The sequence below is a fragment of the Syngnathus floridae genome, chromosome 16, assembly GCF_059516105.1.
Source record: "Syngnathus floridae isolate MCC-2025c chromosome 16, RoL_Sflo_1.0, whole genome shotgun sequence".
NCBI classification, from domain to species: Eukaryota; Metazoa; Chordata; class Actinopteri; order Syngnathiformes; family Syngnathidae; genus Syngnathus; species Syngnathus floridae.
Window position 1 is genome coordinate 1,648,203 of NC_142428.1, and position 26,854 is coordinate 1,675,056.

Consider the following 26,854-nt stretch of genomic DNA (forward strand, 5'->3'; position numbering starts at 1 on the left):
AATCAAATAAATTATATACCTTCGGTGTGTGAGGAAACTGCCGCTGACGTGTCCCGAGCCGTCGCAGCCCGGCGTGGGACAGGACATTCCCTCCGTCTTGCCAGACTTCCACGTGAACTGGATGCCATTTAGGTAGCCATCTTTTTGTCTCTTGGCAGCTATGGGACATCCTGACGCACTTCTGTGGGATGCATACTTTCCCGTCACATGACCCTGACCGTCACATCCAGGAACAGGACACCTGGCGGGCCAAACATTTTTGAATTTCTCATTAATGTATTGCACAATGGTTGGGAATCACTGCCTTAGAATGATTGCATTTTTTTTAAATACATTGATCTTCTACAAGTACCATATGTCTAGGCTCAATGAGCTTTTTAAATCATTCTTAATTATGATGTCGTCTTAATGGAAGAATACAGACTGTTTTTTATATCCTTTTGTTAGATTTTTTTTTTCTTTTCTCGGGGGGCCTCTCCCAAGACAACATTCAGACTTTCATTTGAATTCTACAAGGATACCCTTTTGAACAAGGACGTTAATGTGCATTTTGGTGATTAACACTCTTATGCGACACTTAGACAAGTGCTTTAATATCTTGAAAGGTAACTGTCTGTTACAATCTCTGAAATATTTGGATCCAGAGAAGCTTTTTGTACAAAGATAGTCAGAGACTAATTATAAACTGTGCTTATTGCCTCACACAAAGTAGCTGATGTTTGACATGCAAAAATAAAAGACTACAAAAACAATAGAAGGTGATTTCTTTGCATAGATAATTGTCATCTCATTTGCATGTACTTTTATTGCACTGCTTATTCCAACCAGAGTTTGTTTTCTACAGAGCAAACCTTTTTGAAATTATGACATCCATATACATATCATAGCTAAAAGTCAGCCAATCATTCTAGCAGTCAAACATATGGTACAAAAGCCGGCAACAAACATTTAGCTTGAGAATAGCCCAAGTGTGTTGTTTGTGTTCTGCACCACAAGAGAAATCAATTTGGCTGCAGGAGCGAGGCCCGCAGAAGCGCACCCAGGGATTTAGGTAACGTCCAATCAATCTTTTCCTGCTTGCCCATCACTCCCCTCTCTCCTGGTGCTTCTGCAGGCAGGAGCACACCAAACACTGCAGAAAGCTCACCTTTGCTGAAAGGCAACCATCTCCAAATGTATATCGTAGCAATTTCTCAAGGGTTGTGTCTACCTGATTGGTTCTTGGTCTTCTTTGTTTTCTTTGCTGTGGATGATCTTTATCCCACTTTTCCTGGCCCGTGGACACCCTGAGAGGCTGCAGGTAGAATGTTGCAAATGGTACTTAAGTACAAATATGACACTGGAATAGTCAGTTGGGGAAAAAAAAATGTTGTGTACCTTCTGTGAGAGGCGTAGTTGCCAGTGATATGTCCCGAACCATCGCACCCTGGTGTCGGGCACCTGGGGCAGAAAACACAAAAAGGGCTCAGGGTCGAGCATCGTCACACTATTAAAAATAACATGTACCCGTTTTCATTTCTTGTCACGCGACAGAATTATACATTTTGCCTGTTAATCCATTTAAAACAATTTTGAAAAAAGGCACGTAAAAGGTTTTAATGAGCTTTCGTGACATCCATTTAATAATGCTAATGTATGTCCTATCATTACTTTTCATCTACTCCCTTGCACTCAGAAACACAAGTGTAAATCAGACAAGTCATCTCACGCCTTACTTGAGCTCTTGCGCGTTGTTGGCCAGCATACTCCGAATACTTTTATCAGCCAGTGGACAACCTGAGAGACTGAGAAATACACCCTGACATTAGCAACAAAACAATTGGAGTCACATGAACAAATAGTTGAGAATGCAAAACAGTCATGATATGTTGGGGACGTGTTGTTGGGGTCTGAACACCTGCTCAGAATGTTTCTCATTTGAAATAGTAGATTGGTGTGCATATTTTCAAAATAACGAGCGACTTGATCAAAAAAATAAATTAAAAAAATCTTAATTTAATTTGAGGGTTTATTGGTAATATTCCTTCTTAACTCAATGTTAATATTAGACTTATTTGAGGCTGTTAATTGGCCTGATGTCCATTGACAGTATCATCGAGGTAAGCTGAAAACAACAAATAGTAGGAGACCACCAGGAGAAAAGGAAGTCACACCTTCGATGTGAGGCGAAATTGCTCGTCAAGTGACCACTTCCGTCACACCCCGGTGTGGGACATCTGTCACCGAAAAAATAGACAGATTTATAAGGCCAAAGGGAAGGAGAGGAAAATGTGACAATTGCAGAAAGGAGGATGCTGATTGGCTTTCATTGTTTCCAGTTTAGCTTCACTGTCTGGGATTCATTTCTTAGTTGGCACACCTTACATTATATTTTATATTTTAGATGTTGTGTAAGATGGAAAGATTCAACCAAGCCTTATTGCTCACCCAGGCTAGTAATTCCCTTGAGTTAATGACTTTGTAAAAAAAATATTTTGACTCAATGAGGGACTAATGGATAAAATGATGCTGATTGAAATAAAATAGCAAACACACAGAACAGGATGGAAATGCGCACGTGGTGCTCTGCAAATAATGACTGAATGGATCTTTGATGGAGGATGCAGGTGTGTCCAGGTGCCTACATAAAATGGAGAAGTCATTGTAGGCTGACTCTTACGTTAGCAGGTCCTTCTTACTCTCCTTGCACTGGGCATACTTGGGCTTGGGACTGGGCATGTTTACGTCTGTGCTGTAGGAGCGGTCCTCCAGTAGATCTTGAAAGGGGTCCAGGTCATCCTGCTGGACACAAAAGTAGCAAAAGATCATGTCAAGCAAAATTTTATCTGGGTATTCCAAAAGGTTAGTTGAATTGAATGCTCTGTTGGATGTGGGTGGTCATGATGTGCCTTGCAATTGATGGCTGATAAGTCCGCTGCCTCTCGCCCAAAGTCAGCTGCTCCATCTCAACCGTGACTTAATTGATGACAAGCCGTATAGAAAATGGATGGACGGCAGCTCAATGTGGATGTTGATATATGTGGCTGTTGAGCCTAACCTTGCTATCAAAATAGGATCTTCTTTGTGAGCTTCACTGCAGATATACAGTATTGATTTTTTTCCCATTCTTAAGAACAATTGAGGGAGTTGGCTAGGCTTCTTCTTGCAATGCATAATCCATCCGCTAGATGGGACTGCTGTGTCGTTGCCTACACCCATAAAAGGGCCATGCTTTGTCTGCAGTGTGTGCACTGTGCAACCAGGCCACAACGACAGTTGATACAATTCCCTCTCCTATCTTTTTTTTTTTTTTTCTCTGTTCCATGCCCGCAGTGTAAGTACAGTATGGCTTATGAACAGACAGAAGCAGAAATTGCCCCAAATGATTCGCGTATATCTAAACTGTGAGTGGGTGAGGCTGGCTCATGCAGGCCTTGCCAATTAAAGGAAGACGTGATGCATGCAGGTAGCAAAAAAAGTAGGCTAGCTCAAACATAGACTCAGACGCATGGAAAACAAAAGCATATAGGGAGGGAGAGGGAGAGAGAGCAAGAGAGCGAGAGACTGCACATGGGGGCGCCTGTGCACATCGACAGATGCACCCAGCAGTGGTGCATTGATTTCCAGCAGTTCTTTGATGAGATGAGCTATTCCGCCTCCCTCCCAAGGTGCTACTTTGCATAATTCATCTCAGAGAAGAGCAAAAATGTGAAGAAGAAAAAAAAAAATGTAGCATGATGTGGAGAACATGACACAAACAAGAGACACGTCAATGCATTTTTACTACTCATGTCAATCCGCTTGTAGATTTGTTCGGACTGCCTTGGAAATGTTTCCCATATGACTTTTTGAGCGGTACCAAATATGAGATCCATTCAAAGAGCAATGCAAACGCTTGACAATGTGGAATCCGTACATGCACTTTGAAATGAAGCATCCGCATCATCAATCTGTGCTGTCTAAATCCAGTCAAATGCTAGAATTTACTGTATGTGTCATTAGTCTTCATTTTTGCTATTCCATGTGGATCAGGGTTGTCTAATTCTTTCACACCAAACTCAAATATTTGTATTCCGTCTTTTACCTCTTTCTCGTCCTCATCTATGTGTTTGATCTTGGTGTAGTCTACAGGCAGGTCCCAACAGTCGGCAGCGTCGCCCATGCCGTAGCAGCGGGAGCCCAGAAGGGCAGCTTGCCTCTGGGGGGACATGGGCTCTAGCGGGGTGAGCACAGAGTCGCCGCCTCCACCGCCGCCGCCGCATAGACGCTTGCTCATACTCAGGTCCAATGTACCGTTCTCGTCAACATCCAGGCTGGGACTCTGGATGCGGTGGTTGGAGGGGGTCAAATGAGAATGGTGTTTTCGGATGCATGTGTGTGTGCGTATGTTTTCAGACCAATGATAGTGGTTGAAGGGAAAAATGTTACATCAGGAGGGAAAATAGAAAGAGAAAAGAGAGAGAGTTTGGGATTAAATAACAGTCAAACATGCTGTACCGAAACAATGACTGGATTTAACGAGAAATACATTTTTAAATCAGCTATCTCAAAGATAATTTTTTTAAATTCTGGCCTAAATAACAAATATTGCAAGGAGCCAAAAGTGGACGAGGTCATCAGCGCTCAAGGACGAGCGCATCCCTCTGCCAGCATCCCTTTTCTCTCTGTCTCTCTTTCTTTCCTTCCTTCCTTCCAGCCTGCTGTATACGTAGTGGAATATCCATCCCATGTTCTGCTCAGTCACAAGTGGGGGCGCTTTGCACGACTGCGTGTTGCACGCGTGTGACTCTAATGTGAGTGGACGTCATGGGATGGAGGTGGTGGAGGGGCTGAGAGGTTGGCTTCCAGAGCTGTGATGAGCAGCAAAGGCTGGAACTAGAGCGCTGCAAACCCCAAAATAGAGATATTATATTTTTAAAAACAAGCTATATTTCAAACATTTTGCTCCTCTTGTGCAGATAAGAAAATGTTGTGGTTGTGTCCTCTCTAATCTGCATGACTCTTGATTCACATTTCTCCTCCTCCCTTTACCCCCTCTCACAAATAATAATGCTGATTCTAGCAGACACTGTCCCAAGGGGGGCGAGGTCTCCTGGTGTCATAAGTCCAAACCTCTGTGACGCACTCACTTGATTGCATTGGGCGAGAATATTTACTTCACACGCTTGTCTCTTTGAGCATATTGTAACAAACAACTTGCCTTTTTATAGTCATGAATGTCATTCTTCACAATTCTGTGGTACATATTATTCTTCAGGGAACACGCAAGGTGCAAATAATGGTTGGATGAGTTTGGTGCGGAAGAACTTGAGAGCCTCGACCTCAACCCTTTAGTTTGTGAACCCCAATCCTTGATGCAACATTAAACCTCTAATGTCCAATTCAGATTGAGTGGCATTGTCAGTGAATGCATCACATACGACAGATCCAATGACATGACTCAACCCCGCATAATATAATCATGATAACATGAGAGGATGTGCCTTCTCTCTTTCATTGAAGCCTTTCCGTGGTTCCACTTCTGCATTCAATGGCGCTGCTGCTTGACTGCAAAAGCTTGACCAATAAGCTCATTTCAACTCTTCGCGATCCGTAGCAGTTCTTGTTAAAGAAATAAAGATTCTCTAAAGCCGTGGGCTTGAAACTTTGTGCATGTTGGCCAACTGTCACAAATACTTCTCAGCAGTTTTAAAAGTACTGTACAAACAATGGTTAGCACTCGCCCCGAGCGCCTACAAACAGTCCCATGAGTCATGCACTGCGCTGCTCTTTTCAAGTTGTGATAGAATTAAATGTATTTTTGTAATAATCTCAACTCTTTAGCCAATTTTCCCGCACAGGATTTTGTGCAGCAGCAATCACCTTGTCGACACGTACACAGAGAAGCAAAGATGTTTTTTAAAATCACTGCCAGAAATATATTGAAGGACACATAACATCTGAATAAAATAAATGAATATGCTTTTTTAAATACCAAAACGAACTCAAACCTAACTCATTTGAAATACTACAATACTTGATAGATGCAAATGTGACGGGTCAGCAGCAGTATTTTGAAGGAGAATAATAAAAAGCAACAAGGTTTCCCTCAAGCTCCACAAGTGAAATCAATTCTCTCATGACATTCAAACACTGCATCCATTTAAATGAAGGCAATTCATTTCAAGTTATAAGTCAAATGGACTGAGCTGTAAATAATAATGAGGGCTAGATTAGCGTTTGTGAGGAGCACAGATAGTCAGAGAGAGCTAGTGTTGGGCACGACCCGAGGTGCTGAGATGAAAGAGGATGAGGAGTCAAGGAAGGAGGGGAGGAAAAAAAAAAAGGCCGTGTGAAGTCTCCTGTCTTCCCATCCTGCCCCAGGAGCATCCTGCCTGTCTCCCCCCCCCCCCCCCCCCCCCCACGTAGGACAGACAATGAAATGATTTAGGACCACAGGAAGTCCTGACTGCTTCAGGCGTTTGTTTCCGCCAACTTTATTCTTTTCCACTTTGCTTTGAAAATATGTGGCTTTTGGCTTCTCTTCCACTTCCCTTCCTTGTTTTTAATTTGACACTTCACTGTATAACTCTTTCCCCTTCTGCACTGTGGTAGTTCGAAAAATGCCACAAAAGAACCAAACAGGAACCAAACAAGTTACCTCCGTTGAGCAAGTATTAGCTCTCTCTCTTTCTCAATCTCACTCTCTCTTCCATTCTCCCGCCCGCCACCATTTTCCTGCTCAGCATCTCGCATCTCGGCGCAGATAATACGGAAACAGCGTCACCTTATCTTCTCAGAAATGACACATTGGGTTTATGCCATGTCAAACGACGCTTGGTCCTGTTCCTATCTGATCCCCAACACAGGGGGGGAAAAAATAATGCCCAGCTGACTCCTGAGTATCAGACGCAGTCGTGGAGCTTTGTCTATATGTGTTTGTCTATTTAGTGTACAGGTGAAGTCTCCCTATCTTTGTGGGGTTTCTCAGCCAGCATTTATCTAATGAAGAAAGCATGGAGATAATCTATGACTGCTACAGGAGATGGAGCATGAGGCTGCAGGATCATGTGAGGGGACATTTTCAACCTTGAGAACCTCCCAAGAATATAGATATGTATTTTTCTTTGCTGTCATGTTGTGGTCGCCTACCTGCGAGCACAGATCCTGCGGCTTTCCTCCCATTCCGTGAGGCATCTCTCGGCAGCGCGTGGACAGGTTGAGGATGGCCGTGGCGGCCATATGCGCGGCCTCCATGTCGTGGCTGTAGTCGAAGCTGCTCTTGCTGCAGGTGCTGCTGGCGCTGCTGCCGCCGCCTCCTCCGACGCCCCCTCCTCCACCTCCACAGCTCAGACTGCTGCTGCTGCTGCTTGGAGCGTAAGTGCTGGTGGTGCTGCTGGCTGAGCTGGAGTTCTTGCAGTAGCGCTTAGCTGCAGGACACATGGGAGAAACCCAAAAATGTGTTGGTCACAGGAATATTGCTAATTGACTAATGAGTCAAACAATGCAAGAGTATTTACAAAATAATGTAAACGCACTTAAATGATTTTAATTGATCAACCAGATTAACACCATTAATAAGAAAACATTTATTGCAAAAGACCTTTAACCTCCCTCCCTTTTGTTTGGATTATGCACATTTCATGTTTTGTTTGCTCACAGCCCAAAATTGAAAACAGCCGGTTTGCCAGGTTGTCACAAAAATCGAGCAGACAAATGTGATATCTGCACACTACAATGCTAATATGGCCTTGGATGACAACAAGCCCAACGCATTCTGGTTATCGCTTGGCTTTCTTCTGGCTTTGATAGAAATACTTCTGTTCTCTGTGGAAATACCGCACATTTCCAAATGTCTCTGACTTTGTTTTTTCATCAAAGACTTCTTGACTTTAAAAAGATGGAAAGTGGATAAATTTCAATCCACGCTTATTTTCATTTTCCATGGAACAGTTTAGCTTTTTTTTTTTTTTATCAGATTTACATTTCTTTAACCCGTCAAAACAACTCAAGGAAAAGGAATTTCAGATATCTATGGACTTGTAATGACTGCTTTGAATGGCTACCACATGAGATGGCCTGCTCTGATTAGGTCATTTTGTTATGAAATATTACCGTCAAATCCTTTGGGCGAGGTATCCCTGTGCCCGTGAACCTTGGGTGCAATGGCCCGTTTGCCGTACATTTGGTGGTTGTTGGTGCCCTCGAAGGCGCTGTAGTCAAAGCTGGTCTTGGAGTACTTCTCCAGCTCCTTGGCCAGGTTGGATCGGGGTGTACTGGTGGAAACATTGTTCTTGTCACCATACTGAGGATAGTCCAGTTGTTTGACTAAGCACATAGGCCTGGAAAATAAATGACGAGGGGGTGGAAGTTGGACCGAGCCACTGAAAATTGCCCAAGGGAGGGGAAGGAAATTTGGCTTTGAGTGGGCAGACTCAAAGGAAAGCAAGTGCAGACTCTTGGCAATGCTCCAGGATTGGAAGATGGAGGCTGTTTAAGAGAAAGGAGATTCTCTTTCTTAACCTGCACTGCTAATAAAAAGAAAATTAACTTTCTTTTTATCACACTTGCTATTGTTGCTAATGGTTTGATAATTGGACACGTGTGGCCGCAATCCATGAAGTGCGACTTCTTATCATGTTTATATTCAGTCATATCTGAATAGAAAAGGTGGAATGATTTGTGACATTTAATATCTGTATGACTTTAAAAGAATCTAATAAAAACAACCTGTGCAACGCCATTATAAATTCAACCGAAGGGAACGAGATTTGTCTTCAATGGTAAGTCTTTTGAAAGTATTCGCAAAAGGATGGAACATAAAAACAAAAGCACTTCAAACGTCAACAGCTTTACGAAACACAAAGGGGAAAAGGAACAAAACATTTCCGTGTGACAGAAATTATTGAACAAACATGGAGCTCCCTATATAACATAGTCAGAAGGTACCAAACAATCCATGCCAATTCATCAAATGGTAGAACAAATGCAAGCGTTATCTTTTTATCTGTGAAAAGTTTTGACAGCTTCTATGATTGAAGACCACCTGATGAGAAATAAGAGAAGAGAGTCGTCCGGTCCTACCTTAAGACTCTGTCAGAAGCCTGGTTGGGCTTGGAGCCGTCACAGCTCTGGTGTTTCTCCTGGGCCTTGGCCAGCTTCTCAGCTGCAGCGATGGGGCATCCAGACAGACTGAAATACAAAAAACTGTGTCCACATTGGCACCATACAATTTTCAATTCTGAGCTCAACGTGTGTGTGTGTTCTATAAAAGGTGATAATTGTTGATGTGCTTGTGTGACAAACTCATTCTCGCATGGCTGAGTCTCTGAAATAATATTAATTAGAGGAGCTTGTATCTTTCTTGTTGGGGAGATTTGTCTTCATACATTTTGCCATTGCAGTCTGAAGAAGCACATTTATATATTCACATACCTGCTATGGCTTGGTATAGAATGCAAATGTCCTGACAACTAACTGACCAAATGTGTCAAAAACCCGCTGCAATCCTTAACCTCCATTTTCAGGCCTCACTAAATGCACTTTGACAGTGGCCCGAAGCCAATATGGAGCTGTGCTCATGAGCACCTGTCACAACTGTGTGTCTGTGCATAGAATGTGTACGGCTTTGGAGCCAAAGTGAAAGTTTATGGCTCGTGCGGATGCACGTGCCTATTTGGCGCCCGAGCCGTGTCAGTGAGCACGGTATGGGGGCACTGTGGTCTTCCCAGGTCTACACCTTTGCTGTCACCCCGTCTGAGTGGCAGAAAGGTGCTAATAGCTGCTGCTATACTCCAACTCCCTGAGCATCTGCTGTAGGTGACTCCTTTTTCACTCCCCCCCACCCATCTGACGGCATGGCTATTTTTGTTTCCCCCTCCAAACTTGCACCTGATAGATTTTTTTTTTCCTACCGGGGACTGTTGAATGATTTATGCTTTAGCGTGTATGAGCCAATGCATTGTAATCAGTCTCATCTGAAATATGGCATCATGATCGAGGGGAAGAACTTAAAGCCCTCAGAGAGTGAAGGCTTTTACGGCAGTCAGTTAAAAAATAAAATCAATGGGTGAACATTAGGCTATGTTAAATTTCAAAATGCTGCACGGTCTGGGTCAGATGAAAGATGCTTTGATATTTCTGATGAGACTTTGGTTATCTGTGTGCTTTTTTTTTGTCCCTGTGCATTTAGCAAGTATACCCTGGCCTCCATGTCGGTGTATGATTGTTAGCTTCGTTCGCTCTCGTTGGCTTGACCTAACACTTTGGTGTCTTAGTCACTCGTCTGCCTTCCTACCCTTCCGTACTGCTCAGTCTTGCCTTGTCTTGGGTGAGTCTTAAGCTTTGATTCACGCTGCAAGTCTCGGGCTCTAAATCAGATTTTTTTTTTTTTTTTTTACATGTGAGTAATATCCAGTATTTTTGTGTTAACAGTGTGTACTCTGCAGTTGCATTGATATAAAATTCACACCATATTTCATTCTGTTGTCCTGGTCTTATGTTTGAGAATACTGTGACTATTTATTTATTTTATAATATTTATTATTATATTTATGTATTTATTGTATAATATTTATTTGAATAATTTTCCTTCCAGGTATTGTTCATTTTCCGTGGGTGGTTTAGGTCCAACCTGCCTTAACTGTTTCATTGTTGTACAATTTCATAACAATGTGTGTCGTCCTCACTATATGTTAATTGGAGCAAAATGACACATTGTTGAGTGTATAACATTCCAGGTGGATGCATCAAAAAAGATGTTGCAAACAAAAACAAACTTTTCGAGAAAAAAACCCAGCAGACAATGAAAACAACATAACATCGCCGATGGAGGTAATGATCCCCATCAAGGCAACAATAGGTTCATAATAACACACAAAATAATGATTGGATGGAAGGGGAAAAAGTCAAATGAAGATCTCACGTCCATACCAACTGAAATAAGATCCCACAGAAAAAAAGGGGAGATGGATCGAGCCTGTTTCTTCCGGGCAGGCCGTCCGTCACTTACCTCCTATGGGAGTTTCTGTTGCTATTGACATGGCCGCGTCCAGTGCAGCCAGGCGTAGGACACTTAAGAACGTTCTCATACATAGCCACAACTTCATAGCGACAGGAGACAGGAGTGAGAAACACGCAAGGTTAGGAGCCCCTCGAAACCACGCATGACTTCTATTAGCGTGTGAGCTTGGCATTATAAACATCATTAAGGAATGAGCCTGCGTGAACCCAAATGACCTCTTCTTCATTTTAATGAACGCAAGTTTGAAAGGGCAGGCAAGGTTTCCCACCATATTGCTTCCACTTATCCGAGCCTTTCCAATTAATATTCATGCAATAGGCACAGTCATGAATAAAAAGGAGCCATTTAGGTTCAGCAAGACGCAGAAATGGAAGGGGGGGAATCGGGGCCATGCCGAAAGCAGATTCAACCAACGGCAGACAATCATGCAAAACACATGTCTTGAAATCAATAGACGATCCCTTCCTTCTGTTATTTGCGCTTTGCTATCGCCGGCACGTCGTTAGCGTCGGTAGCCTGCTCCTCAATACCGTTTACCATTAAAACAGTCCATAACTGTCTCACGCCCCGTGGCAAGCCGCCAATTAGATTAATGATCTATGGATGTCGGAGAGGAGCTGTCGGAGCACTGCAGGCAGGGGCGCCGGGAAGGGTCGCGGCGACACCGTGGCGTGCCGGGCCAAACCCCATCGGCATCAGCTTCATCATTATCGCCCCCTTAAACTTTCACCCCTCATCATCCTCTTTGCCTTACATACTAATTGGTGTTCGGCGCAGGTAATTGGAAGAAGCCTGCCGCCGCAACTCGCCACAAGCCAATACATTATGCATAGCCCGGATTTGTCCTGCCCTCTGCAAAGAGGCAGGAAATTGAAGCGCCGCAAAATAGTCTTAATCAAATTGCAAGATGGGGAGGAAAAAAGGGGAAGGAATACGTACAAGGATGCCAAGTGTTTGTGGAAGCAAACGCATTGTGCGTTACATGTGCAAATCACATTTTAAAGTATTAATCAATACTGGAGAGAAAGAAAGCAAGCTAAAAACGAGCAAATGGCGAAGGGAATTAATGAATTTGAGATATAATTTAATTGTCATTTTTCACATTTCCCAAGGAGCTGTCTGGCTGCACTGTGTGATTTCCCAATTAAATGAAACCACTGCATTAATAAAACATAATCTATCCAGCACAGCAAATGCATTAACAGCAAAAAAGAGGAGCCTGTCGCTGAGTCTGCCCTGCAGGTAGTCACTTGTGTGGCATGTTGTCATCTTCACCTTTAAACTAGTCAAGCAAAGACTCTGTCTGTGTGAGACTATTGAACACGTATTGACAGGACGTTAGCGATTGGCTGACGAGGCAGAGACCAGCCCGATGAAGCAGGTCACCTTTTCCACTGCGCAGTCTGGGTGTCATCCTTGAGCACCAAAGGCAAGGGCATGTCCACCGCCATATTAGCAAGTATATTATTTGATCAATCATTCAGTCATGTTGTCATTCATGGAGTGAAATAGTGAGAAAGGTTTCAAAACCAACTCCATTTATCTGATATATCCACAAACCTCTATCAGCCAAGTTAACAGCCTGACGTGCAATCAGGGGAGGCAAGTGAGGCAACCGCCTCACCTGTCATCATGACAAGTGAAATAAAAAAAATAAGGATCAAAAAATGAATATTAATTCATATTTGTCCACTATCGATATAGGCTATATGTCACTATGTGCCGATTTCATTGGAAAAATGATTGAGTCCAGTTTCATAACCCTTTAAAAAGAGCCTATGAACCAATAATGCAATGCAGAAGTTCTGCTAAAATCTACATTGTGGTTTATGAACAGAAAAATAAGAAGTCTGTGATCCGCAATCTCAGATGTTTTTTCATGCAAATCACTTCTATGGTTATGAGGTTGCGCAAACATAATACTCATAAACATCTTGGTGGAGGTAATGAAACCTTTCAGCCAGTCATACATGCTGTGACAAACAATGAATCTGACCGCACAAGTGGACATTAGCAGTGTGTAGAAAGTGAGCCTCATGCAAAAACACTCATCAATTTCTGCATTTAACAGATCAAGTTCCCATTTCATACCTCATCACCACGGCACACTAAGCAGGCAATCAGCGAACAAAACTATGGCTGCATGCAAAAGGTCACCAGAGAAGTGGCGCTGCAGGCCTTCACTATCAAACAGATCCACAAACACGTAGCGAGTCCGACTCAGCAGTGATCACAGGGAGGCATGCGGAGTGACATGGAAGATTGAAGGCCACGGGTTGGCTGCTGCTGCTATGAGAGCAGATGGCTTACTTTCTGGTGGCACTCTGTCTTTGTGCGGACAGCCCGACAGACTTCGATGGTGAGGGTACAAGCCAGTCACGTGACCCGTGCCGTCGCAGCCCGGTGTTGGGCACCGACTCTCTTTCTTGTCTGCGCGCGAAGCATCTGTGCCAAGGAAAGATCAAATGAAGCACAATTGGAGGTGGCTCAAGTTGCAGAGAGCCAAAGGTCAAATGAATATATTTTCAAACAGTCAGTTTTGCTAAATTCTTTTTTTTTTATTTGCATGACCTAAACCTTGGACATTCACTGAAATAATGAAAAATTCAACCTTTGGCAGTGATTGGAGAAAACATTTTTGGGTCAACACTTTGTATTACAATAATTCGTTTCAAATATCAATATCAATATATATATAAGTGGTTCAGAAGTTGAATGAAAGAATATATTATTAAATGTCATCATTCCATTGAAATGTTTTGGGCCTTCATTTGAATGAAATATTTATTACTTTGCTGTCTATGAAGAAAAAAAACACAATTCCAAACGGTGACTGCATATGTACAACAGAAAAGTCAGTGACCTGCAACAAGTCTTTTCTTCAACAAGCGAGTGTATGACAAATGGCACAGAAAAATCCATTCTTCCTTTGCTTACTTCTTGTTTTGCAGAGCTTATCAGCTTGTGTTACCAAAATGCAGCACGATGACAGACTGCAATGTTCATTAGGCGCTACAGGCAAACCTATGCGCGGCTGATTAAAGGTTTCTAACTCTGTAACTCCTAAGGCACTAAGTGACAACCCCACAAAACCCCCAGAGGCTACGAAATAAGAACAAAGAAGAACAGAATCAAGTGAGGAGTAGGGTTAAGAAGAGGTGACATCGAGCACAACCACACTTTCACCCAAATCAAATGTCTGTGTAGAGGCGGCTGTGTGTTGTCATTCATTTTTTCCCCCTCCCTCCCTCCTCTTCTGTCTGGCTTTGATATAAAACAGTATTTTGATCATTTGACTCGTTAGGAACGGTTTCTTTTGAGGCCCTGGCTGTAATAAAATACAAATAAAATTTTTAACTGCATGCCCCGATATAGTACCTACTTTTGGTTGCCAGCCCTTTTTCGGAAGAAGGGATATTGATTGCGGGGCTGTGTTTTGCATAGAAAATGGCCTCCATTACCATACAATGGCTGGATAATTAATGTGCAGTCAGCGGGCCTGTTGTTCCTTATCGGTCATTCGGGGAGCCCTCTATTCTTGTGGTAACCTGGTGCATCTTCTTGCCGGAGCGCCTTCATCCCTGACCCCCCTCTTCCCCGCCTCAATCTCTTCACCACGCTGCGTTTTATAAATCACCGAGAGGAACCCCGCCGAGCGAGTGTCTGGTACTATCGTCTGGCCGCTACGTATCTAGATTATTATCAGCCTCTTTATTTCTCCGTCATTCGAGCACAGAGTGTGCGGAAGACTCTCCAAATTAACATTTGTGTGGCATTTACGTTGGAAGATATACCTGCTGAGAATTGTGTGGCATTTGAGGTTTAATATCAGCCTGCTGTGAATTAGCATGCTCTTATTTGTGTCTCTTGTCTAAATATCCTGTGTGGGGAGAAATAATTTCGCCTAATTAAGGCAGAATATTACTGCAGTAAAAAGATATTATGAGAGAAATCGTTTGGAGTGAAGTGCATTCAAACAAGCCGGAATGAGTTTTGCACTTTCCCCGAACAGCCTGCAGATAGCCAGCGTAACCACAACTCATGTTTCGTTTGTCCTTCTGTGAGCTCCACTGAAAATCCGAATCTAACAGTAGGGTGTAAGCATAGTAAAGGAATGTAGAAATTAATTCTCTGCAAAGACTTCCTCTTCCCTGAGTCCTTAAAAGTAGGTTTAAAAATAGGAAGCTTTACCCCAAGCTGCATCCCAGGGATGAATGTACGACCCTAACAGGCCGTGCAGATTGCCATTACTTATGCCTGACAAGCCTACCCTCTGATGTTTCCATGCTGGCCTATTTTAACAACATAAGATGCTGCTGCTGCTGCTGCTGCTGCTGCTGCTACCAAGATTCAAATTTTCAAATTGGCTTGTCCTGAGGTGATACTGAGGAAGCCAGAATGTATCTGGGTTATCTGCTGTCTGCAGAAAAGGATGGACACTAGAGAACAGTGGGCGCTCATAGATTATATTGTATTTGAGTCTTGCAATGAAGAAAAAAGTGACCCAGACGCTGTAATGAGTACATCAAACAGCTGCATTCAATAAGATGCTGTGTATCAAAATGTTCTTTTATATCCTGAGTATGGTTTTAATTAGCACATCTACATTAAAGTCAGAAGGTTCTGTCCATATTATTATTATATTTTTTTTTTACAGATTTTATCACACCAATAAGTGTTTACTGTACATATGTATTTTGATATTATTATTATTATTAATCTTTACAGATTTTGTATAGTATCACACCATATTAGATTATTTAGCGTAAATAAGTATTTTGAGGGATAATTTTGATATGAGCATGCTTGTGTTCAGCACTCACCTTTATGGTAGAAAAGCTTCTTCATTCCATCAGGGAGTCGCCCTTTCCGCTCAATGGCATAGGCATGCCGTGAGCCGTGGTCGTCGTGGCCGTACCTCACGCCGTCTCTCCTCGCTGCTTCCACCTCCATTTTATCCCGCAGCGCCTTGGCACGTTGGGACTCCAGCGCAATGGCCTTTTCCAACAACGACAGGTTACCTTTTGTCATGTCAAACACTTCCTCCGACCTGTCTGACGTGACGGAGGCCGTGTCTTCGTCAAAGTCCCGGTGGTGAAAACGCTCCCCCTGCGCGCAACTGGCGAAGGCCTTGGATCGCGGGCTCAGTTGCTCCTCAAGCTTCATCAGATTGTCCATGTCGGAATAGTTTCTGTCTAGCGTTCGTCTGTCGTCCTGGCTGTGCTGGAAGTCCCCGTAGCCGTGATGCTGGGGCTGCTGGTTCATGTCCCCGCATAGGTAATGATTCTGCTGGAACGAGCCGTTGCGGTCGGCGGGTTTTGTTTCGCTTAGTTTCCGAGCAAGATCGAAGCATTGATTCCGTAGGCACTCCAGACTGCTTAGACACACTTCCTCGTCGCTGTTTTCAAATTGTCCGTTCCCAGTACTCTTATTTAGTCCGTTCCCCCCGCCGTGCACACCGACGCCGTTGTGGGAACAGTCTCCGTTTCCAGCAATGCCTCCCTCATAGTCCTGTCCCTCTAAATTGTCCGACAACACGGCACCGTGTCCCTGTGCCAGAAGTTTGAGCGAGTCCACGGTCTCTCGAACCACGTCGCTATGAACGTCCAAACTCAGATCGTTCTGATTGCCTGTTGGTGTTTCCTCGTTCTCTTCCTCTTCTTCTTCTTCTTCTTCCTCCTCCTCTTCCTCCTCCTCCTCTTCTTCCTCCTCTTCTTCTTCCTCCTCCTCTTCTTCCTCTTCTTCATCTTCCTCCTCTTCCTCCTCCTCCTCCTCTTCCGCACTGTGAGAGGAGTTGCTGTTCATCTCGGACTCCGTCATGGCCCGGTTGGCGGCGTCTTCCGCAATCTTGCCCAGGTTGAGCAGCGATTTGGCCACAAGCTCGTCGTAGTTCTCATACTCGTCGTTGTTGTTGTCGTCCTTCTCCATTGCGGGACCCGACTTGGCGTTCCCGCCACCGCCACCTTCACCTCCTCCTCCACTGTTGACCTCACCACCGCTCATCGGCTCCTCCTCTGTTTAGAAACAAAGAACAAACAACTTTTAATTTCATATACATCATCTTGTTGGAGCAGATTTCTCAATTCTATATCTGCTTCCACTCATAATGTACTTTGAGAGTCTTGCCAGTAGCTTGTATTCTGAGTTGTGAATCAGTACAGGAAATTAGATTGCGGTTTGAGATTCCAAGAAGAGACGTTCCTCGGAAATGTCGCCAAGCTGCTACGTTGGCCTTTAATTTTGAATTGCAATCAGAAGTGCTTTGACTGAATTCACGTCATATTTGGACATTACAGTTCAATTACGATACAAATGTTCATGCAGTTCAAGTCAGAATTGCAAATATTTTGTTTTGCACCAAATGTTCATACTATATAGACAGAGCTACAACATTCGAAGATGGGCACTACTGCTACTTCACTGCTAAGGAATGTCACAAATGTCCAGGCTGGTATTTTGACAGTCCTAGTCTTGCAGCAGAAGCCTCCTGCACTGGTACGGTTGAATTTTCCATGCTATGACACATGGCACAGGGAAGCAATTAGAGGAGCAATCACAGTACACAAAAGGAATGTGGAAGTGAAACAGATTAAGGGAGGAAACGGGACGCTAGCCTGCCGTGAATTGGTTTTGGATTAGCTACAGAGATGTACAAGCCACAGAGGAACACAGCAGAAGCTCCAGGATGTCACCTCTATTACCTTTATGTGATTGGAATCTACAATCCGGAACCGCTGTCATGTGGAGCATAATACTTGATGCATATGGAGCGATTTCTTTTGCACTTCTATGGGGGGAAAAACTGCCAATAAAATGCTGTAAGGCATTAAATTCTAATCAGGCAAATGATATTATGATTACAGAGCTCAGTGCTTAGAATGACTCGGATTAAATATTTGCCGGTAAAATACGTGGGAAGGTGAGGAGCCAGTATGGGCGCTGAAGGCTTGGCTCGGCCGCGGGACGTAATGAATCGGTCTGGGATGGTGCTTTCACATGTCTGCGAGAAAATAAGAGCACGGCTGCTCAGGCGCCACATCAACACTTTGGGTGGGTAGAACGGAGCGTCAAACGGGGTTAACACACTTCCCCCTCAGAGCCTCACTCTTAATTGGACTTGAAGGCACTGTCAGGTCCAATCGCCATGCGGGGGTGCAAAGCAGAGTCTGCTGGAGAGAAACCTGCCAAATCTGGTGTTAGGCACGTCAAAGAAGTTAGGGGGTCGGTAGGGGGCAACATATGGGCTAGAAGTCTCAAAAATACCAGTCACAAAACTATCTACTTTTAGAGTCAGAGTACGGGTCTTACAAAAGTTAGCCTGTCTGCTTCACAGTTAGGAAGTCTGGCTTTGAGGCTCTACGTGGAGTTTGCAGACTCTCATGGTGTCCTCCAGTATTCCCAACGCATGTTTTATTAGGTGTCAAACACAAGGCCTGGGGGCTTGATAAGGCACGCCACATCATTTTATGTGGCCCACAAATCATGTCGTCAGTTCCTAAACTGATTTCAGGAATACTCAACATCTTCATCTTAGGCGGAAACATGTTAAGGTTTTAAAAATGTCGCCATTGCATCAATAGAGTGTAATAAAAGCTTTTTATATATATCAACAGTAAGTAAAAAGAGTCAGGGAATGAATGAATGAATGAATCATATAAACAAACATCTCAAAGGAATATTGGATCACAGACAAGTTGTTCTTCCAGAATGTTGCTACTGATCTCATTCCTCATTCGGATGCAAAACACAATGTTTGAACATCATGTCGACCAGCCCCAAATACTTCACACAGCCCATCAAATATGGAAATACCAGCATGAATATGCAAATGATGCACACCAGCAACTTTCTTTTTTTTTTTTTAAATCATGATAATGAAATTCCGGCACGGTTTTCTGATGTGAATTGCAATTTACTCACCTTGCCCTTGCTCCCCTTCCTCCTCCTCTTCCTCCTCCCCCTCTTCATACTCCTCCACCGCCACTGTCTCCTCCTCTTCCTCCTCTTCCTCCACTCGCTCTTCCTCTTCCTCCACATCTACCTCTTCCTCAGCCTCCCCTCTCCCCACCTCGCCTTCCTCATGCTCCATTTGCTCTTCATTGTAGTCCATATAGCCTTCAACCTCCTCCACCTCCCCCTCCTCCTCCTCCTCCTCCTCCTCCTCCTCCTCTTCTTCCTCTAGCGCACCATCCTCTTCCTCCTCCCTGTCGTCCATCTCCTCTGTTCCATCCGTCTCGTAGCACTCCTCCATTGTGGAGTTGTCCATGTCGTCTAGGTAGGTGCTTCTTTTGGGGGAGGTCTCCAAGGTTTGCCTGTCTAGACTCTTTCTCTTCTTGGCCACGGGGCATCCATACACACTGCACGGGAGAGATAAGAGAGAGACGCCATTAGCGCTTAGCCTCACCTGGACAGAAATGTTCACTTTCTCTGTCGGGAGTTTCTTTGTGTCTCCGCAAAGATGTGCACATGCAGTTATGACAGCAAAAAAGTCTTGATATTATTTCATAATAATATGAATTCTTTTATATTAATATGATTAAATATTATAGTAGTTGAATGATGTATTAACAATGATTGCATTCAAATTGAAATACAGTATTTTTGTTTTGAACTGAACAAAGGATTAGTTCACTTTTTTGCAGGTCAAACCAAATTGGGGAAACCAAAAGGCGAAAAAAAAATCACTCTCAGACATGAACTCAGCACATCAAAAGACCACTAAGTGACTGTCTGGAAATGTGATTAAAGGGGAAAAAGTACAACAAATCTGATTAAATGAATCTTGCCAAAGTGTGAGCAATTTTAACGCATGACTCTCGGTTCTCCTTTTTATTTGGAGGAGGAGAAGAAATCCAAATGAAATCACCGGTGTATTTCTTGAGGCTATCGACCTCACAGGCTGAAACTTTCTTCACACAAATACCTGACCATGTGTGTTTTCCCATTTGGACTTTGACTAAGAGCGTGTGCACGTGTGTGGCTGTGTGCACAAATCTAGCACATTTGAACAAAAGCAACCCACACAGTCAGAATTATGATGAGCCCTGAGTGTTTTGGCCATCAAATAAAAGCCCTTTCCAAGCTTGGAGCTAAACACGTTTTGGGCACGTTCACTCGGCTGTGAAATATCCCTGGGCTGCTATTTTACAAACGCTCACACAACCTCTGGATATTTCCCTTGGCCCGGCTCTACTTTTACACACACACGGAAAAAAAAAAAAGCTTTAACTGAGTGAATGGTACAAGCTTGTGTACTGAATTTCAGAATTATAGTGATTATATAAATAGATTTTGGGGGAGTTTGTGTCTGTTGCTTCTTTGGCTTAGGAGAGGTGGCTTTGTTTTCAAATTTTTCGTATTTGCAGCCATAAAATCTCACTTATCATGAGTTAACGTTGAAAACTATTTTTCGGTAAGACATTTTAATGCCCCATTAAGGCCTTGTGTTTAAATTTATGTTTTCAACTTTTTAAGGATCTGCCTGTCAGCCATGTTCCATCCTTTTTTTTGGGATGTCCATCAGTCAGTCAGCGTCCACACTGCCTGGCAGGCTCAATCTCACTCTGCCCAGGGATTCCTTAATGGTCTGACCCCCTGGCCCCTTCTGCAACCAGGGGCCCTATTTCATTAATCCAAACCCGCATGGAAACTCATTCCCTGCCTGACAGGCAGGCCTCTGCCCCAGGGCTGCATGAGGGTCTGTGGGCCAGTGTGTGTGTTTGTGTGTGTGTGTGAGCGTGCATGTGTGTGGGGAGCAAGCTGCAGCACTGTGAGTGCTGTGATCAATAGTGTTTTCAGCCAAACACCTGAAAATCACATTAAAATGCCGCTCCTCTGTTCCAGGACCCTCCAGATAAATCAAGGGCAGGTCCCAGTAAGTTAGCTGCTGCCAAGTCAGGAGAGGAGAAAAGGTGAAAGGGGAATATGAATGTCCCGTACATGTTTCACCCCCCCCCCCCCCCCAAAAAATAATAAGGTCATGCATCAAAACATCAACCCCTAACCTTATTGGCACATAGCTTTGTGTATTTTTGCTCTTGAATTACTATAAAATATAAAACGACGGTACTGCTGCAATTTCCACATCTAATGGATTGTGTCGCTCAGCTCTTTATTGTATCTAAAAGGATTCAAGTGCTCTTCACTCTTTGGGGTCACAATCAAAACAGAACATGAAGTAAACATACAGCAAAAGCCGTCTTAATATTCAACCTACAACATCATATTTGACTCCGAAAGTTCAAACGATCCAGTTGTGTTTGAAGCTACCAGAGGAAAATCTTATGTAAATGATTTTTAATCCCGCTGCGTTGCCTCTTGGGTCTCAGGTGTCCTTATGTCCCTGAGCTGTCAGCTTGTTGTGGAACTGGGAGAGGAATCCAGTATTTGCCCGAATGCTCCCAAATCTCATTGATGACTAAACACCAGGAAGCCTCCACAGCTCCGTCCCACGTTCCCTGATACTGTCACTGTGTGACCTTGGACACGACATTCCTCATTGCAGCCACGTATCAGCCCACTCGCTCCACTTGGTTTTAAAATTGGTTCGTTTAGATCAATAAGAAATATCATGTAAAAATTGACAGGAAAATTGTATTTGATTTTATTCAATTTATTTCTTTATTTGGGACCCCAATTACTTATGCCCTGTGTTATAATTTTTCTCTCTAATCATCTCCAAGATGTTGCGATGTCGATAGGAAAGTTTGATTGGTCAAATGAAAACACTTGTTGATTACTAATCACAAACAGAATCAACGTCCCTCTCTCCCTTGGGAAATCCTTAAGGATGAAAACGCAGGAGAGGTAGCAATCAAAGAGGAAACGGGCTTCCCATTGTGAAAAAGACCACTTCATATTTTATGGAGTGGCTACCCTCAGCATTCTGGGATGGAGCAAATTCTATTACACTTTGAGAAAGTGGCCCTTACATGCAGAAATAACACTTGATGCGAGGAAAGCCCATTTGTGGAGCCTTAATGTGAGACAGGAGAGGGGAGAAGCAAGAGACGGAGGGCTCCCATTTGGCTAATTTTAGGTGACAGCTGAGCGACTGGCGGAATGCGACAGCGTCGCGTGCCACCTTTATTAGCAGTCATATTAGCCGCTCTTCTCAGCAGGGGCAAAAGCTTTAGCCAGTCATTAGCATTGCATGTTATTTGTCTCCATGACATAAGGAGGAGGCTGGCTCTTCCCCCTTCTCACTGCAGATTTTTCCTCAATAATCCTCCTCTCCTGTCACCCAACTTCCTCCCGGCATATTTCTCTCCTCCCTGCATCACCTCAGCTGCTCCCTTCCCTTCCCTTCCCTCCGCTGCACAGCCTGTAGATATTTAAGAATATATACAGTGCACTACATATCAGCCAAATCTTATCTGCTCCACACTCCCTGCTCATTGTTGTTTCTCCGTAGACCAGAGATGCAGGGAACGAATGCAGCACCTCTGCTTGTGGCTTCTATCCAGCAGCAGGATCTATAGACACGTGTGGCAGAGCACCGTCTCCATGGTGATAGCCTCCAGAAATCCATGAGGGATTGGCTATCCTTACTGGCTGACTGTGAGGGTAGCCAGTCCCTTACAAAAAAATGGGAGGTGTAGTCAAACAAGCAAGTATCGATCTAGAGAATTTTTTTTTTGGGTCGTATTTGGGTGCATAAAGGGACAAAAGATGGTCATTTTCTGTAATTAGCACACACACACCCCAAGATACACGACCATCCAAATTCACGCTGTACTTTAAACAACATAGCATTGTAATTTCATGTCAATTCTGCACATTTATGAATATTAGTCATATTTATATTACTTCAGCTATTTTATGCAATATTTTGACAATTTTTTTTTTTTTTTACCCTTATGGCAGCCCTAAATTGGGCTGTCCATCCGCAGAACTTACTAGACCCACGGCTGTAGTGTCCTTGAGCAAGATATGGATACTTTCAACTTCTGTCTGAGTCTCAAGGGGCTATTTAAGCACCTGGGGAGTGTCGGTGTCTTGCTCAAGGACAGCCACAGCTGTGGATCCATGGATGGACCATGTTCTAGCTGATTTCGCATCCTCTAGTGATAAAGCTAATTCGCTGTAGCATGTAAAAAGAGAAACAAGGACATTGCAATATGGAGAAATGAGAAAAGCCCCTGACACACAGGACCATATTTATCTTACTTATTTGGTAAATGTGTTTATGCACGTGTGTCATTTCACCGACTCATTCCTTTCACATTACAAGTCACATATGTTTCTGTAATGTGATAAGTGTTGCCCATTTTATATTTAGGGTAAATGACCTGTAAAATAAAAAAAAAATCTATGCGATGAAGCTTTGCAAACACAAGTGTGCGACTGTATGTGTGTCTTAGAGAGAGAGAGCGAGAGAGCGAAAGAGAGCAGAGCGGATCATTTCAGAGCTGTCAGGCTTCTCCCGCAAGCAGGGGAGAACAAAAGAGAGTCTTGGTGCAGGAGGCTCAGCGCATGGCAGACGACGGCAATTTGGGGCGTTTTCTGGCGGCTCAGGCTCAAGCTCACATCTCAGCCACCGCGGCTCATTCTTGTGCACACAGCAGCACGCCTGTCACCTCTTACTAAAAGTAGTCAAATATTAAGGTGTGCTCTCCAAATAATCCCTCATCACAACAAATGAATAGCTCTCCCAACATGTCCACTCGGGTCTTTAAAAAACTAGTAATGTTTAATTATAGTCTCCTCGTGTTTGGAAAGACAACAACCAACTCAGATGTCTTGACTGCAATGTTTTTGTTGAACACAACGTTATGTAGCTGAGAGGAATCCAAAGCCAGCAGCAGCAGCAGCGGTGGGCTGCTCAGCTCAGTGGCTCGATAAGCCTGTTGTTCTCATTCAATAGCACATCTCCAACATTTGTAGCCTGCAGCTAATGAGCCCTGTCGCAGCTTTAGGAAAACACTCTTGCCACACTACTTTTTATCCATGTCACTGTAAGAGTCCTACTGGCTGCCCAGTTTGAGCTTCATAACATGAGCGAAGGTACAGCAGTAAGCAACGACTCCAGACAGGCAAGTCGTTCAATCCATCCAGGCAAGCTTCCTACCTTCCATTCATTTTTTTTTTTTTTCCCCCTGCACCATCCAGAAAGCTCAGGCGGTTACATTTATTTATTTCTTTTTCTACATCACACTTGGTGGTAAACGCCTCCACACAGGCTGTTAGTGCACCTTGCTGATACTATTCCCATCAAGGCGCTGCAGTTTAGTGGATGGGCGAACTGGAGAACCTTCTGGGGATGCAGCAGAAGCCATTAAAGACGGGATGAGATAGATTTGGGGGCTGCTGGAGTGGTGCATTGTTTTATTTTTGCAGCAGCAATTAAGGTGGACTAAAGATTGCATTACATAATATGGAGGACGGGGAAATGTTTTAATGTCAAGCCAATGCAATCCAATTAACAGAACTGGACAAATAAAAACGTGAATTGACCTTCTTGTTGACATTTGCCGATATATCGCAGACAAATAAGAAAACTAACAATGATCACACAATTGCGAGTCCTGCTTTGAAAAAAAATATATATTTTTTAATATAAGAGCTATTTTATTAAGACCACCTGATTCTTTATTAATTAGAAGAACTAAGGAAATATAAACAACGCTCAAGGAGAGTAATACAGTGAGCAGATATGGAACCGCAGTGAAATATTTGTATAGTACTTGTGCGTATCAGTCACCCAGCCGTCCTTTTGCATAATTTGGTAGTAGATTCAGAGTTCTTGAGCATGAGTAAAGCTCATCGGGCAGCCGACTGGTGTGGCGTGTAATTCAGCTATCTGTCATCCTGCAGCTTCACTCCTGGATTAGCCAGGTAAGGAGTCTCTCTACCACTGTAATGACTTCAATCAATCATGCAACTCAAACACACACACACGTGCACACACAAGCACGCACGGGCACAAGGCAGCAAGTTAGCGACTAGCCGAAAAAGCCATTTTTGAAAGACTTCCTCCTTCCAGCTCATCCATTTATCTAAACAAATGTCACAGCAGTTGTTTGCGTGTACGAGCTGAGAGAGAAGCGTATATAGGAATAAATTAAGATCATGTAATATGGAATCAAGAGACTGGGCAAAAAATTTTGTTCTTCCTCTCTTCTTATGATTATTACAGTATCTTTCACTTTTCCTTGTCTACACCTGTATTATTTAACATAGGCTTATAGAATGACTATTTAACTTTCAGCTAAATTGCATTTTGAGCGCATGCGTGTGTGTGTCTGTGTGAGCGCTCTGTGGTCCTCCACTTATTATGTGCTCCGACTCCCCAACAGAGGATCTTTGACATTGATGCAATTTAGTTGGCAGCAGCATGAGGACAGGTCTGGGGCTGAGGGTTTTGGGAGGTCCATGGGGTCACAGGTCAGGATGTGGAAAGCCTTGAGCATGCCCTAAGCAGCCGCCCGCCCCCTCGCCTAAACCCCCCCACACTCATGTGCCCGGATCCCCCTGGCACGCTCCACACTCACAGCACATGATCTGTTATTCCCTCTGATGTATCTCCTCGGGGAGGTGTTTGGAAAAAAAAATAGAAGGGGATGGGGGTGAAAAAAAAAAAAAAAAAGCACAAACACCACCTGTTTGTCTCACGCCAGTTAGTGTCAGAAAGGTAATCATGTCAAAATACGCAGAATGAGCTGGCTTTAATTTTGAATGCTTTCTAAATTATATTATGGCCTATATGCAAAAATACAGCATAGTAAGAAGTATGACATTGAAAATACAGCTACTGTTCTCCTTTTTGATGAATGATCATATCTATTACATGCAGTCACTTCTCAGCTTCATCATATTGTTGACATTGCAACAATAGTATTGAAAACAAGACGGATGGACCTCAAGGTAATGACACAAGTGACAGATCCAATCTACACACAGGCTCTTTTTTGACATATGCAGCATTCTCATTAAAAATGGAAATTTGCATTTGGGTGACAGATACCACACAGAGGGAGCTTGATGGCATAGACGTGCGTTTTTGGCAGAGGAAGTGGCACATTTTGATTAATGCGACCTTATCTGGTTGTGCACATGGAGACAGAGGGGAGCTTGATGGGGGCGGATGCTTGCCCTCATTTCACTCTTCTGTTTGGAATGGGTTCACTCGTTTCGGCTCTGCCTTGGTGACTTTTCTCCATTTTAGCCCCATCGCTGCTTGCATAAATACAGACTGGCCACATTATGATGACAACAAACAACAACAAACAAACACGCAATCGACACGCTGCAAATTTGTGATTCGGCAATCCCAAAAATTTTGCAGGCTTTTCAAACGGAGCCCCTGTAACCGCAGATAAGCCAAAAAATTATGATTATTTTTTTTCAGATTTTTGACAATTTTGAAAGCAACTCACTTTCTTTTCCACCCCAGCCCACTTTTCATCTTTTTATACTTCCCTCCCACCGCAGAATTGACTGTACTTGTTTTTGTTAAAATGTCAATGTTATTATCATTTTATTTTCAAATAATCCTCTCTATGGCAACGAGCCATCCTTCTCCTCTGAGCCAGAAAGTGAGGTATAACGACGCCTCGCCCTCGCTCGCATCGTCACCACCTGGCCCACTTCCAATGCTTTTAGTGAGAGCTACGTATCTGTCAAGCCATGAATAATACAAGCCCAAGGCTGCCACTAGCTGGCTGGCTAGCTAGCTATGTGGAATCCAAATGAGGCCCACGGCAGGAAGGGAACACTTGACTTTTAGCTCGCGTCTGCGCTGTCCCGATGAAGACAGGCAATTACTCAGCTGAAGATGTGGCGACCATAAAACACCTGAATACATGCACCAACGCACACACATGTACATGCCTGAATATACAACACAGCTGCTGATTAAAAATCGTGCATATG

The 26,854-nt window shown here is 43.6% G+C and overlaps 1 protein-coding gene across 3 annotated transcripts in view; it reads right to left on the reverse strand.

Moving 5' to 3' along the window:
- myt1lb (myelin transcription factor 1-like, b) overlaps nucleotides 1-26,854 on the reverse strand; it is a 79,033-nt gene that overhangs the window by 4,826 nt on the left and 47,353 nt on the right. For all 3 annotated transcript variants that reach the window (XM_088400622.1, XM_088400623.1, XM_088400624.1), the window contains 14 exons: nucleotides 18,902-19,338; nucleotides 15,805-16,995; nucleotides 13,292-13,426; nucleotides 10,970-11,060; nucleotides 9,043-9,150; nucleotides 8,074-8,300; nucleotides 7,111-7,388; nucleotides 4,064-4,300; nucleotides 2,660-2,781; nucleotides 2,154-2,216; nucleotides 1,716-1,784; nucleotides 1,378-1,440; nucleotides 1,211-1,294; nucleotides 20-241 (listed from right to left, as the gene is read on the reverse strand). In XM_088400622.1, the coding sequence (XP_088256748.1) occupies nucleotides 20-241; nucleotides 1,211-1,294; nucleotides 1,378-1,440; nucleotides 1,716-1,784; nucleotides 2,154-2,216; nucleotides 2,660-2,781; nucleotides 4,064-4,300; nucleotides 7,111-7,388; nucleotides 8,074-8,300; nucleotides 9,043-9,150; nucleotides 10,970-11,060; nucleotides 13,292-13,426; nucleotides 15,805-16,995; nucleotides 18,902-19,338 (3,327 nt within the window). The remainder of the gene's footprint in view (nucleotides 1-19; nucleotides 242-1,210; nucleotides 1,295-1,377; nucleotides 1,441-1,715; nucleotides 1,785-2,153; nucleotides 2,217-2,659; nucleotides 2,782-4,063; nucleotides 4,301-7,110; nucleotides 7,389-8,073; nucleotides 8,301-9,042; nucleotides 9,151-10,969; nucleotides 11,061-13,291; nucleotides 13,427-15,804; nucleotides 16,996-18,901; nucleotides 19,339-26,854) is intronic.